Source organism: Salvelinus namaycush, unplaced genomic scaffold (genome assembly GCF_016432855.1).
Source record: "Salvelinus namaycush isolate Seneca unplaced genomic scaffold, SaNama_1.0 Scaffold4, whole genome shotgun sequence".
Lineage (NCBI taxonomy): Eukaryota > Metazoa > Chordata > Actinopteri > Salmoniformes > Salmonidae > Salvelinus > Salvelinus namaycush.
In genome coordinates, this window is record NW_024061007.1 from 962367 (window position 1) to 977558 (window position 15192).

Below are 15192 nucleotides of genomic sequence, written 5' to 3' on the forward strand. Positions count from 1 at the left end.
AGGCTGCTGCTGCAGAGGCTGCTGCACCGGTAGTGACGTCAGTCCTACTTGTAGCTCATTGTGGTCAACGTCAGCTGTGGCTCGAGACTGCTAGCTTGTGGCGAGATCCTGCACGGAGCCTTCACCGTGCGCTGCCACTTTAAGAGCGCATGAGCAGTAAGGAAGGAAGGAGGGAATAAAAGAGCTCGTTAAGCTTTTTGGGGAGGAGCTAATGATTGGGACCGGCGACAGTTTTTGTTGTCTGCTATGCTGCAGAGGTTTTTTTTGTTTGTCTTCAGCGTATGTGGTTGTACAGTGTTTGGAACAATCCTTGGTGTGATCGCTCGACGATGTGGTTGTTCTCATTTGGGACCGCGATGGTTATGGATCAAATGGATTAGTAGCAACATTTGTTGCGAAGCGTTCAACTACAACCCAACATACCATCGGACAGTCAGACCGGATACCTGCAACCTCAAGACCACAGCTAAGCCCTCTCTTGTTCCCTTTCTCTCTTTCTCTTCCCGCTATGGTCCAGTGCTTTACACTGCAACTGACTCTATTTCCTAAGTACATTGAAGTTTCATTGGAGCTGGACTAGTGTGTATATGAACACCACACATGCATACCCTCTGCACTCCTTCCCAGGAAGAAAATACAAACTATTGCAAATCCTCTGTGTGATGACTGGGTTCATTTGTTATTGTATGAAGTTGCTGTTTATTTGCTCTGCCATTATTGTTATGAGGTATGTTTGGTGGGGTTACCAAGAATTGTGTGGACTGTGATGTGATGTGGGATCTATAGGGTGTGTATTCTCTTTTCTCTCCGCTGGCTGTCTGGTCAACACTCTAGGCAGTCTCTTCTGCTGATGTGTGTGGGTCTGGTAGTGGTACTCTCTCTATTCTACTCTTCTCCTTTCGGCAGGGTTAATACCTGCCTGGCGCCCCCACAAAATCTGTATCTTTACCCCTCTCTAATAAATACCACTTCATATGTATATACTGTATTCTAGTCAAGGCCTGTCCTATTTAACTACTACTGTCCACTTCATATGTATATACTGTATTCTAGTCAAGGCCTGTCCTATTTAACTACTACTGTCCACTTCATATGTATATACTGTATTCTAGTCAAGGCCTGTCCTATTTAACTACTACTGTCCACTTCATATGTATATACTGTATTCTAGTCAAGGCCTGTCCTATTTAACTACTACTGTCCACTTCATATGTATATACTGTATTCTAGTCAAGGCCTGTCCTATTTAACTACTACTGTCCACTTCATATGTATATACTGTATTCTAGTCAAGGCCTGTCCTATTTAACTACTACTGTCCACTTCATATGTATATACTGTATTCTAGTCAAGGCCTGTCCTATATAACTACTACTGTCCACTTCATATGTATATACTGTATTCTAGTCAAGGCCTGTCCTATATAACTACTACTGTCCACTTCATATGTATATACTGTATTCTAGTCAAGGCCTGTCCTATTTAACTACTACTGTCCACTTCATATGTATATACTGTATTCTAGTCAAGGCCTGTCCTATTTAACTACTACTGTCCACTTCATATGTATATACTGTATTCTAGTCAAGGCCTGTCCTATTTAACTACTACTGTCCACTTCATATGTATATACTGTATTCTAGTCAAGGCCTGTCCTATTTAACTACTACTGTCCACTTCATATGTATATACTGTATTCTAGTCAAGGCCTGTCCTATTTAACTACTACTGTACATATACTATTCTTCAGATATACTACAGATGTACTCCAAATTGTCTCTGCATCACATCACAGTAAACAGTATACAGTATATATATATATATATATGTTTGTCCTAATATATTCTTTTACTTTTTAGATTTGCCCTCTGTGAGCTAGAAACACAAGCATTGTTAGATATTACTGCACTGTTGGAGCCAGGAACACAAGCATTGTTAGATATTACTGCACTGTTGGAGCCAGGAACACAAGCATTGTTAGATATTACTGCACTGTTGGAGCCAGGAACACAAGCATTGTTAGATATTACTGCACTGTTGGAGCTAGGAACACAAGCAATGTTAGATATTACTGCACTGTTGGAGCCAGGAACACAAGCATTGTTAGATATTACTGCACTGTTGGAGCCAGGAACAGAAGCAATGTTAGATATTACTGCACTGTTGGAGCCAGGAACACAAGCATTGTTAGATATTACTGCACTGTTGGAGCCAGGAACACAAGCAATGTTAGATATTACTGCACTGTTGGAGCCAGGAACACAAGCATTGTTAGATATTACTGCACTGTTGGAGCCAGGAACACAAGCATTGTTAGATATTACTGCACTGTTGGAGCCAGGAACACAAGCATTGTTAGATATTACTGCACTGTTGGAGCCAGGAACACAAGCATTGTTAGATATTACTGCACTGTTGGAGCCAGGAACACAAACATTTCACTACACCCGTAATAACATCTGATAAATATGTGTATGTGACCAATAACATTTGATTTGATTAGAGTTTTGAAACTGTTACAATCCGTGGTGCTGTATATTAACCATATACCACACCTCCTCAGTCCTTATCCGTGGTACTGTATATTAACCATATACCACACCTCCTCAGTCCTTATCTGTGGTACTGTATATTAACCATATACCACACCTCCTCAGGCCTTATCCGTGGTACTGTATATTAACCATATACCACACCTCCTCAGTCCTTATCCGTGGTGCTATATATTAACCATATACCACACCTCCTCAGTCCTTATCCGTGGTGCTGTATATTAACTATATACCACACCTCATCAGTCCTTATCCGTGGTACTCTATATTAACCATATACCACACCTCCTCAGTCCTTATCCGTGGTACTGTATATTAACCATATACCACACCTCCTCAGTCCTTATCCGTGGTGCTATATATTAACCATATACCACACCTCCTCAGTCCTTATCCGTGGTGCTGTATATTAACCATATACCACACCTCCTCAGGCCTTATTGATTAATTACAACACATAGGTGTATTATAAGGCATTATAAAGGTCATTAAAATAATGATACTTACTTCATAGAAACTGTTACCCTTCAGATATTCTAACAACTTACATTTTAACATTCATTATGTCATTTGTTCCATGTTAAGGGCTCTAACCTTGGAACAAAACTATTTGTCTCCCTCTTGCTGTTGCATGCAGTTCATCTCTCTCTTCCTCCATTCCTCTAACCACTCCCTCCTTCTAACCCCACCCCTCTGGCAGAACCAGGAAGTCCCTCCCCTTCACAAACTCTCTTCTGTGGAAACGAAACTGATCAGAGTCTCTGTCTCGTCTGTCTGTGTGAGAGTGAACAACCGTCCAAATGGCTCAACAGGGAGTTCTGCTGGACCAGGACCAGTTCTGTTGTTCTGTCTGTCTGGATCTACTGAAGGAGCCAGTGGCTATTCCCTGTGGACACAGTTACTGTAGGAGCTGTATTGAGGGCTGCTGGGATCAGGATGTTCTGAAAGGGGTCTATAGCTGTCCTCAGTGCAGACATACCTTCACTCCAAGGCCTACGCTGATGAAAAATAACATGTTGGCTGAGCTGGTGGAGAAACTGAGGAAGACAGGACTCCAGGCTGCTCCCCCTCCTGCTCTGTGCTATGCTGGACCTGGAGATGTGGCGTGTGATGTCTGCACTGGAGCCAGAAAGCAGAAAGCCCTCATGTCCTGTCTGGCGTGTCTGGCCTCTTACTGTGAGACTCACCTCCAATCTCACTATGAATCTCCTGCTTTCAAGAAGCACAAGCTGGTCAAAGCCACCGCACAACTACAGGAGAAGATCTGCTCTCATCATGACAAACTGCTGGAGGTTTACTGTCGTACCGATCAGCAGTGTATCTGTCTGATGTGTACAATGGATGAACATAAAGGCCATGATACAGTGTCAGCTGCAGCAGAGAGGACTGAGAAACAGGTAAGACCAGAACAACTTGTTGGTGACTGTCTGATAAACAAAGAATTAAAGATACAGTAGGAACTAAATCTGTTTGAATATGAGAGAATTCAAATGAAATGGATCCACAAATATGAACACAAACCTTGAGTATATAGATATGTTAACCCAGATTCTCCAAATGTATCACCATTTTCTAAAGTCAAACACTATTATCATTCTGAATGGCCTTTTATGAGTCCAAAGTTCAGTCTCAACCCCTTGATACATGTAGGCCCACCATAAAAACTATAATCATTCACATAGCAACATAATATAATATTGTAAAGGGACTTCCTCAGGATTGTAGACCTTCCTCTCTATGGGTCCTATGTCACATTACTATACTATTGATCTACTGGACTAATAAAGCTTGATAGCTCATTGAAGAGTGATTCTCCACAGAGGCAGCTGGGGATGAGTCAGCAGAAGGTCCAGCAGAGATTCCAGGAGAGAGAGAAGGAGCTGAAGGAGCTCCAACAGGCTGTGGAGTCTTTCAAGGTGAGTATTGTTGACCAGAGGAGACACACCATTTCCCTTCTCTCCTCCAATCAGAGAGAGGGAGAGAGGTCCTTATCCAACCTCACTGACCCCACTGTTGGGAACAGGCTGTCTGGACCCCTTTCAGAGAATAGACTGGTTCATGTAACTGACTGGGCTACCTCATCACATAACCATGAGTAACCATGACTGACTCATGTCCCCGATACATTAAAATGGAGCTGTCTCTCACTCTCAATTTAATTAAATTCATAGGGCTTTATTGGCATGGAAATATACGTTTACATTGCCAAAGCAAGTGAAATAAACCATGAACAAAAGTGAAATAAACAATCAGAAATGAACAGTAAACATTACACTCACAAAAGTTTCAAAGGAATAGAGACATTTCTCTCTCAATTCAATTCAAAGATCTTTATTGGCATGGGAAACATATATTTACTATGCCAAAGCAAGTGAAGTAGATAATAAACAATCATGAATGAACAGTAAACATTACACAACATTTATTTTCAAAAGAATAGAGACATTTCAAATGTTATAATTCAAGTGCAAACAGAGTGAGTCGTGCGCCAGACTGAGTTCTGGAGGTGAAATGGAAATGAATGAGGGAGAGTTAAGTGAGGTAGAAGGTGTGGTGAAGAGTTCAGAACCAGAGAAGTATTTGGTCATACGAGATTTGACTTCAGAAGAGTTACAGGGTGTGTTGAGTGGTGGTGTCCCGTCCTCCCAGGTCGTTGGCATGGTGCAGGAGCAGATAGGGTCAAAGTAGTGGAATGGGGTAGTGGGTTTTTAATGAGTGTAGGGTTAGTTGGCATGGTGCAGGAGCAGATAGGGTCAAAGTAGTGGAATGGGGTAGTGGGTTTTTAATGAGTGTAGAGTTAGTTGGCATGGTGCAGGAGCAGATAGGGTCAAAGTAGTGGAATGGGGTAGTGGGTTTTTAATGAGTGTAGGGTTAGTTGGCATGGTGCAGGAGCAGATAGGGTCAAAGTAGTGGAATGGGGTAGTGGGTTTTTAATGAGTGTAGGGTTAGTTGTCATGGTGCAGGAGCAGATAGGGTCAAAGTAGTGGAATGGGGTAGTGGGTTTTTAATGAGTGTAGGGTTAGTTGGCATGGTGCAGGAGCAGATAGGGTCAAAGTAGTGGAATGGGGTAGTGGGTTTTTAATGAGTGTAGGGTTAGTTGGAAGGGTGCAGGAGCAGATAGGGTCAAAGTAGTGGAATGGGGTAGTGGGTTTTTAATGAGTGTAGGGTTAGTTGGAAGGGTGTTTTATTAGTATTGTCATAGGGAAAGAGGGAAAGTAGATTGTGTTTAGGACATTGTACATTGAACTGGTCCTTACATCTGGTTGGCAGCATGTGAATGGTTTGTGATGGAGGGTTTGGTCAATGAAACGGTGGAGCATGTGTTGTTATATTGTTGTAAGGATGTTGAAGAGAGGGAAAAATTGAAGTGTAGGGTCATTGAGGTTGGACGGGGTTGGGGGGGTTTGGAAGGGATTTGGGGGATGGGGGAGGGTCTATTAGAAGTTAGTAGGACTCTTTTTTATTTTCTCAGAAGTTCTGAGTTAGGTAGGAGGATTTAGAGTGGTGTAAACCGTGATTGAACACACTCCAGCACAGTAGGTGGCGCCATGCACCTTTAACGTTGGTTTGCGGACCACCATTACATCATAGAAGAAGAAGTTGGTCTGTGAGGGTTTTGTGGTTCCTGAGGAGGGCTGCTATTCTTTTTATTTTGGTTTTCAAGTATTTTCAGAATGTATTCAAGCCAAAGCTAAAGCTACCCTAAACAATTCAATATATCAGTCAATATATTTTCTCTGTGATTTGTTGTTTTCCCGTCAACCGTTCCATCGCATCTTAACCGTGTTACCGGGCGGGCACTAGGACCCGGGGGAGGCTGCTGCTGCAGAGGCTGCTGCACCGGTAGTGACGTCAGTCCTACTTGTAGCTCATTGTGGTCAACGTCAGCTGTGGCTCGAGACTGCTAGCTAACGGTTAACGGAGAGGAAAAGACTCTGACAGGACACATTCATGTAGATAGGCTATGATGGCAATTTGTGGTAAGTTACAATAGAGAGAGAGACTTTTCACTACTATAGACTTTGGTCATAATCAAAGCTTTGTTAACCAATACGTTTTTATGTGAGGCTGCCGGTAAGTTACAGTGTAACAGACGTTGTTAGCTAGCTAACGGTAACGTTAACGGTGTCTTTTAAATTCCACTTAAGTTATGTGGCGATGATATCTAGATAACGTTGTATTTAATGTAGTTTTACTATCTGTACCAGGCTATAAATGACACAAATGATATCTAGTTAACGTTGTATTTAAGTTTACATGTGAGTCATTTAGCAGACACTCTTATCCAGAGCCACCAGGGTTAAGTGCCTAAATCTGCCTAAAAAAGGCGATTTACAGATTTTTCACCTAGTCTGCTACTTAACACCAAGCGGTCCAGGAGGGGAGACAAGTTGTTATTTTCCAGTTCCGTCCTAAGAACAGGTTTTAGTGGTCAAATAAAAAGGGAGACATGTTTTGGTGCCATTTAGGGGAAATGTAATTCTAAGGATCATTCCAGTCAGAAGAGGCTCTGTGAAGGTTCGTTTCAATTAATTTGCTATGGCCTCGCTGGTGTTCCAGCTCAGACAACGTTCTTTGGCCGTTTGGACTCGTTCTATTGTCCAGCCTACTAGGACTCAGGGGGCAGAGGCTGGGTCTAGCTCTGCTACAGGGCAGGCTACTGGAGGGGGTACCAGGAGGGAGGAGAGTAGAGCAGGACCAAGAGGTGTTCTGTACCTGCCTGTCCAGGAGGGAGGAGAGTAGAGCAGGACCAAGAGGTGTTCTGTACCTGTCTGTCCAGGAGGGAGGAGAGTAGAGCAGGACCAAGAGGTGTTCTGTACCTGTCTGTCCAGGAGGGAGGAGAGTAGAGCAGGACCAAGAGGTGTTCTGTACCTGCCTGTCCAGGAGGGGGGAGAGTAGAGCAGGACCAAGAGGTGTTCTGTACCTGTCTGTCCAGGAGGGAGGAGAGTAGAGCAGGACCAAGAGGTGTTCTGTACCTGTCTGTCCAGGAGGGAGGAGAGTAGAGCAGGACCAAGAGGTGTTCTGTACCTGTCTGTCCAGGAGGGAGGAGAGTAGAGCAGGACCAAGAGGTGTTCTGTACCTGTCTGTCCAGGAGGGAGGAGAGTAGAGCAGGACCAAGAGGTGTTCTGTACCTGCCTGTTCAGGAGGGAGGAGAGTAGAGCAGGACCAAGAGGTGTTCTGTACCTGTCTGTCCAGGAGGGAGGAGAGTAGAGCAGGACCAAGAGGTGTTCTGTACCTGCCTGTCCAGGAGGGGGGACAAGGCCTGGTGGACCTGGAGATCAGGGTAGCAGCGTTCTGACTCAATGAGGTGCAGAGGGGATACTGAACCTACTGTCTGTCTGTCTGTCTGTCTCTCTCTCTGTCTCTCTCTGTGTCTATCTCTCTGTCTCTCTCCCTGTCTATCAATTCAATTCAATTCAAGGGGCTTTATTGGCATGGGAAACATGTGTTAACATTGCCAAAGCAAATGAGGTAGACAATACACAAAAGTGAAACAAACAAAACGAATTAACAGTAAACATTACACATACAGAAGTTTCAAAACAATAAAGACATTACGAGTGTCATATTAAATATATACAGTGTTGTAACAATGTACAAATGGTTAAAGCACACAAGTTAAAATAAGTAAGCATAAATATGGGTTGTATTTACAATGGTGTTTGTTTTTCACTGGTTGCCCTTTTCTTGTGGCAACAGGTCACAAATCTTGCTGCTGTGATGGCACACTGTGGAATTTCACCCAGTAGATATGGGAGTTTATCAAAATTGGATTTGTTTTCGAATTCTTTGTGGATCTGTGTAATCTGAGGGAAATATGTGTCTCTAATATGGTCATACATTGGGCAGGAGGTTAGGAAGTGCAGCTCGGTTTCCACCTCATTTTGTGGGCAGTGTGCACATAGCCTGTCTTCTCTTGAGAGCCATGTCTGCCTACGGCGGCCTTTCTCAATAGCAAGGCTATGCTCACTGAGTCTGTACATAGTCAAAGCTTTCCTTAAGTTTGGGTCAGTCACAGTGGTCAGGTATTCTGCCACTGTGTACTCTCTGTTTAGGGCCAAATAGCATTCTAGTTTGCTCTGTTTTTTTGTTAATTCTTTCCAATGTGTCAAGTAATTATCTTTTTTTTTTCTCATGATTTGGTTGGGTCTAATTGTGCTGTTGTCCTGGGGCTCTGTGGGGTGTGTTTGTGTTTGTGAACAGAGTCCTAGGACCAGTTTGCTTAGGGGACTCTTCTCCAGGTTCATCTCTCTGTAGGTGATGGCTTTGTTATGGAAGGTTTGGGAATCGCTTCCTTTTAGGTGGTTGTAGAATTTAACGGCTCTTTTCTGGATTTTGATAATTAGTGGGTATCGGCCTAATTCTGCTCTGCATGCATTATTTGGTGTTCTGCGTTGTACACGGAGGATATTTTTGCAGAATTCTGCATGCAGAGTCTCAATTTGGTGTTTGCCCCATTTTGTGAAATCTTGGTTGGTGAGCGGACCCCAGACCTCACAACCATAAAGGGCAATGGGCTCTATGACTGATTCAAGTATTTTTAGCCAGATCCTAATTGGTATGTTGAAATTTATGTTCCTTTTGATGGCATAGAATGCCCTTCTTGCCTTGTCTCTCAGATCGTTCACAGCTTTGTGGAAGTTACCTGTGGTGCTGATGTTTAGGCCGAGGTATGTATAGTTTTTTGTGTGCTCTAGGGCAACGGTGTCTAGATGGAATTTGTGGTCCTGGTGACTGGACCTTTTTTGGAACACCATTATTTTGGTCTTACTGAGATTTACTGTCAGGGCCCTATCTCTGTCTCTCTGTCTCTCAACAGCGCTCTGCACAGTCAGCAGTGGAGGACAGTGATCAGATCTTTACTGAGCTGATCCGCTCCATTGAGAGAAGGAGCTCTGAGGTGAAGGAGCTGATCAGAGCCCAAGAGAAGGCTCAAGTGAGTCAAGCTGAAGGACTCCTGGAGCAACTGAAGCAGGAGATAGCTGAGCTGAGGAAGAGAAGCACTGAGCTGGAGCAGCTCTCACACACAGAGGATCACATCCATTTCCTCCAGGTAACTAAACTGTCTTGTTACATGTGATATGAAATTAACTTAATGTGAAACTATTCATCTACATCATTATGTTGTCCTGTCTGTCTCTCTGTCCGTCCCTCTCTGTCTGTCCCTCTCTCTCTCTCTTTCCGTCCCTTTCTCTCTCTCTGTCCGTCCCTCTCTCTCTCTCTCTCTCTCTCTCTGTCTCTCTCTCTCTCTCTCTCTCTCTCTCTCTCTCTCTCTCTCTCTCCAGAGTTATCAGTCTCTCTCCAGTATCAGTGTATCTTCAGACTTACCCAGCATCGTTGTCCGTCCTCTTCAGTACTTTGGAGATGTGAGTAAGACTGTGTCTGAACTGAGAGAGAAACTAGAAGACTTCCTTAAAGGAGAATGGACCAAGATCTCCACTACAGGTGTGTTGAAAACAATAAGAACATCAACTTTAGACCATTGAAAGTTCCCTACTAGTCATATACATGTGGAATATGGTCTGATGATAACATTCCCTCTCTCTGTCAATGTGTTTGTGTGTCTGTAGTGAATATAGTGGATGTTGTACTGCCTCCAGAGCCCAAGACCAGAGAACAGTTGTTACAATGTGAGTCTCTTTATTGTGAAGTAACTAACAGTCTCTTTTTACTGACACTCCTAACAATCCCTCTAGAAATATATAGCAATAGTAGATCTAATCAAAGACTGGGTATCTATCTGACTCCTCATATTTCTCTGATTTGATCTCTGCTGTGCTCTAATCAAAGACAGGGTAGATACAGTATCTAACTTAACTTATTGTTCTGACTCCCCTCATTGGTCTCTGCTCTGCTCTTCTCCCAGATTCCTGTCAGCTCACACTGGACCCAAACACAGCACACACACGCCTCTCTCTGTCTGAAGGGAACAGAAAGGTGACCTATACAGGCCAAGTCCAACCATATCCTGGTCATCCAGACAGATTCACCAACTGGTACCAGGTTCTGTGTAGAGAGGGTCTGTCTGGACGCTGTTACTGGGAGGTGGAGTGGACTGGGGAGTGGGTTAAAACAGCAGTCTCATATAAAGACATCAGCAGAACAGAGAGAGGTAATATATTTGGATACAATAACAAGTCCTGGAGTTTATGGTACTATAGTGATGGTTATTGGTTCAGACACAATAATGTTAAGACTCAAGTATCAGGCCCTCAGTCCTCCAGAGTAGGAGTGTACCTGGATCACAAGGCAGGTACTCTGTCCTTCTACAGTGTCTCTGACACAATGACCCTCCTCCACAGAGTCCAGACCACATTCACTCAGCCCCTCTATCCTGGGTTTTATATCGATGATGGTACTGCTGAGCTGGTTAAACTGTAGTAGGGTCCACATAGATACTAGTCATGCTGGTGTAGTCTATAGCTGAGCTGGTTAAACTGTAGTAGGGTCCAAATAGATACTAGTCATGCTGGTGTAGTCTATAGCTGAGCTGGTTAAACTGTAGTAGGGTCCACATAGATACTAGTCATGCTGGTGTAGTCTATAGCTGATCTAGTTAAACTGTAGTAGGGTCCACATAGATACTAGTCATGCTGGTGTAGTCTATAGCTGAGCTGGTTAAACTGTAGTAGGGTCCACATAGATACTAGTCATGCTGGTGTAGTCTATAGCTGAGCTGGTTAAACTGTAGTAGGGTCCACATAGATACTAGTCATGCTGGTGTAGTCTATAGCTGAGCTGGTTAAACTGTAGTAGGGTCCACATAGATACTAGTCATGCTGGTGTAGTCTATAGCTGAGCTGGTTAAACTGTAGTAGGGTCCACATAGATACTAGTCATGCTGGTGTAGTCTATAGCTGAGCTGGTTAAACTGTAGTAGGGTCCACATAGATACTAGTCATGCTGGTGTAGTCTATAGCTGAGCTGGTTAAACTGTAGTAGGGTCCACATAGATACTAGTCATGCTGGTGTAGTCTATAGCTGAGCTGGTTAAACTGTAGTAGGGTCCAAATAGATACTAGTCATGCTGGTGTAGTCTATAGCTGAGCTGGTTAAACTGTAGTAGGGTCCACATAGATACTAGTCATGCTGGTGTAGTCTATAGCTGATCTAGTTAAACTGTAGTAGGGTCCACATAGATACTAGTCATGCTGGTGTAGTCTATAGCTGAGCTGGTTAAACTGTAGTAGGGTCCACATAGATACTAGTCATGCTGGTGTAGTCTATAGCTGAGCTGGTTAAACTGTAGTAGGGTCCACATAGATACTAGTCATGCTGGTGTAGTCTATAGCTGAGCTGGTTAAACTGTAGTAGGGTCCACACAGATACTAGTCATGCTGGTGTAGTCTATAGCTGAGCTGGTTAAACTGTAGTAGGGTCCACATAGATACTAGTCATGCTGGTGTAGTCTATAGCTGAGCTGGTTAAACTGTAGTAGGGTCCACATAGATACTAGTCATGCTGGTGTAGTCTATAGCTGAGCTGGTTAAACTGTAGTAGGGTCCACATAGATACTAGTCATGCTGGTGTAGTCTATAGCTGAGCTGGTTAAACTGTAGTTGGGTCCACATAGATACTAGTCATGCTGGTGTAGTCTATAGCTGAGCTGGTTAAACTGTAGTAGGGTCCACATAGATACTAGTCATGCTGGTGTAGTCTATAGCTGAGCTGGTTAAACTGTAGTAGGGTCCACACAGATACTAGTCATGCTGGTGTAGTCTATAGCTGAGCTGGTTAAACTGTAGTAGGGTCCACATAGAGACTAGTCATGCTGGTGTAGTCTATAGCTGAGCTGGTTAAACTGTAGTAGGGTCCACATAGATACTAGTCATGCTGGTGTAGTCTATAGCTGAGCTGGTTAAACTGTAGTAGGGTCCACATAGATACTAGTCATGCTGGTGTAGTCTATAGCTGAGCTGGTTAAACTGTAGTAGGGTCCACATAGATACTAGTCATGCTGGTGTAGTCTATAGCTGAGCTGGTTAAACTGTAGTAGGGTCCACACAGATACTAGTCATGCTGGTGTAGTCTATAGCTGAGCTGGTTAAACTGTAGTAGGGTCCACATAGAGACTAGTCATGCTGGTGTAGTCTATAGCTGAGCTGGTTAAACTGTAGTAGGGTCCACATAGATACTAGTCATGCTGGTGTAGTCTATTGCTGAGCTGGTTAAACTGTAGTAGGGTCCACACAGATACTAGTCATGCTGGTGTAGTCTATAGCTGAGCTGGTTAAACTGTAGTAGGGTCCACATAGATACTAGTCATGCTGGTGTAGTCTATAGCTGAGCTGGTTAAACTGTAGTAGGGTCCACATAGATACTAGTCATGCTGGTGTAGTCTATAGCTGAGCTGGTTAAACTGTAGTAGGGTCCACATAGATACTAGTCATGCTGGTGTAGTCTATAGCTGATCTAGTTAAACTGTAGTAGGGTCCACATAGATACTAGTCATGCTGGTGTAGTCTATAGCTGAGCTGGTTAAACTGTAGTAGGGTCCACATAGATACTAGTCATGCTGGTGTAGTCTATAGCTGAGCTGGTTAAACTGTAGTAGGGTCCACATAGATACTAGTCATGCTGGTGTAGTCTATAGCTGATCTGGTTAAACTGTAGTAGGGTCCACATAGATACTAGTCATGCTGGTGTAGTCTATAGCTGAGCTGGTTAAACTGTAGTAGGGTCCACATAGATACTAGTCATGCTGGTGTAGTCTATAGCTGAGCTGGTTAAACTGTAGTAGGGTCCACATAGATACTAGTCATGCTGGTGTAGTCTATAGCTGAGCTGGTTAAACTGTAGTAGGGTCCACATAGATACTAGTCATGCTGGTGTAGTCTATAGCTGAGCTGGTTAAACTGTAGTAGGGTCCACATAGATACTAGTCATGCTGGTGTAGTCTATAGCTGAGCTGGTTAAACTGTAGTAGGGTCCACATAGATACTAGTCATGCTGGTGTAGTCTATAGCTGAGCTGGTTAAACTGTAGTAGGGTCCACATAGATACTAGTCATGCTGGTGTAGTCTATAGCTGAGCTGGTTAAACTGTAGTAGGGTCCACATAGATACTAGTCATGCTGGTGTAGTCTATAGCTGAGCTGGTTAAACTGTAGTAGGGTCCACATAGATACTAGTCATGCTGGTGTAGTCTATAGCTGAGCTGGTTAAACTGTAGTAGGGTCCACATAGATACTAGTCATGCTGGTGTAGTCTATAGCTGAGCTGGTTAAACTGTAGTAGGGTCCACATAGATACTAGTCATGCTGGTGTAGTCTATAGCTGAGCTGGTTAAACTGTAGTAGGGTCCACATAGATACTAGTCATGCTGGTGTAGTCTATAGCTGAGCTGGTTAAACTGTAGTAGGGTCCACATAGATACTAGTCATGCTGGTGTAGTCTATAGCTGAGCTGGTTAAACTGTAGTAGGGTCCACATAGATACTAGTCATGCTGGTGTAGTCTATAGCTGAGCTGGTTAAACTGTAGTAGGGTCCACATAGATACTAGTCATGCTGGTGTAGTCTATAGCTGAGCTGGTTAAACTGTAGTAGGGTCCACATAGATACTAGTCATGCTGGTGTAGTCTATAGCTGAGCTGGTTAAACTGTAGTAGGGTCCACATAGATACTAGTCATGCTGGTGTAGTCTATAGCTGAGCTGGTTAAACTGTAGTAGGGTCCACATAGATACTAGTCATGCTGGTGTAGTCTATAGCTGAGCTGGTTAAACTGTAGTAGGGTCCACATAGATACTAGTCATGCTGGTGTAGTCTATAGCTGAGCTGGTTAAACTGTAGTAGGGTCCACACAGATACTAGTCATGCTGGTGTAGTCTATAGCTGAGCTGGTTAAACTGTAGTAGGGTCCACACAGATACTAGTCATGCTGGTGTAGTCTATAGCTGAGCTGGTTAAACTGTAGTAGGGTCCACACAGATACTAGTCATGCTGGTGTAGTCTATAGCTGAGCTGGTTAAACTGTAGTAGGGTCCACATAGATACTAGTCATGCTGGTGTAGTCTATAGCTGAGCTGGTTAAACTGTAGTAGGGTCCACATAGATACTAGTCATGCTGGTGTAGTCTATAGCTGAGCTGGTTAAACTGTAGTAGGGTCCACATAGATACTAGTCATGCTGGTGTAGTCTATAGCTGAGCTGGTTAAACTGTAGTAGGGTCCACATAGATACTAGTCATGCTGGTGTAGTCTATAGCTGAGCTGGTTAAACTGTAGTAGGGTCCACATAGATACTAGTCATGCTGGTGTAGTCTATAGCTGAGCTGGTTAAACTGTAGTAGGGTCCACATAGATACTAGTCATGCTGGTGTAGTCTATAGCTGAGCTGGTTAAACTGTAGTAGGGTCCACATAGATACTAGTCATGCTGGTGTAGTCTATAGCTGAGCTGGTTAAATTGTAGTAGGGTCCACATAGATACTAGTCATGCTGGTGTAGTCTATAGCTGAGCTGGTTAAATTGTAGTAGGGTCCACATAGATACTAGTCATGCTGGTGTAGTCTATAGCTGAGCTGGTTAAACTGTAGTAGGGTCCACATAGATACTAGTCATGCTGGTGTAGTCTATAGCTGAGCTGGATAAACTGTAGTAGGGTCCACATAGATACTAGTCATGCTGGTGTAGTCTATAG

The 15192-nt window shown here is 43.6% G+C and overlaps 1 protein-coding gene across 1 annotated transcript; it reads left to right on the top strand.

The window, feature by feature from the left end:
- Nucleotides 1-3322: 3322 nt before the first annotated feature.
- On the top strand, nucleotides 3323-11005 carry LOC120041015 (tripartite motif-containing protein 16-like). Its single transcript, XM_038985983.1, has 6 exons — nucleotides 3323-3949; nucleotides 4373-4468; nucleotides 9373-9606; nucleotides 9839-9998; nucleotides 10124-10183; nucleotides 10420-11005. The coding sequence occupies exons 1-6, from the start codon at nucleotides 3353-3355 to the stop codon at nucleotides 10932-10934; spliced, it is 1662 nt and encodes a 553-aa protein (XP_038841911.1). The 5' UTR covers nucleotides 3323-3352; the 3' UTR covers nucleotides 10935-11005.
- The last annotated feature ends 4187 nt before the right edge of the window (nucleotides 11006-15192 follow it).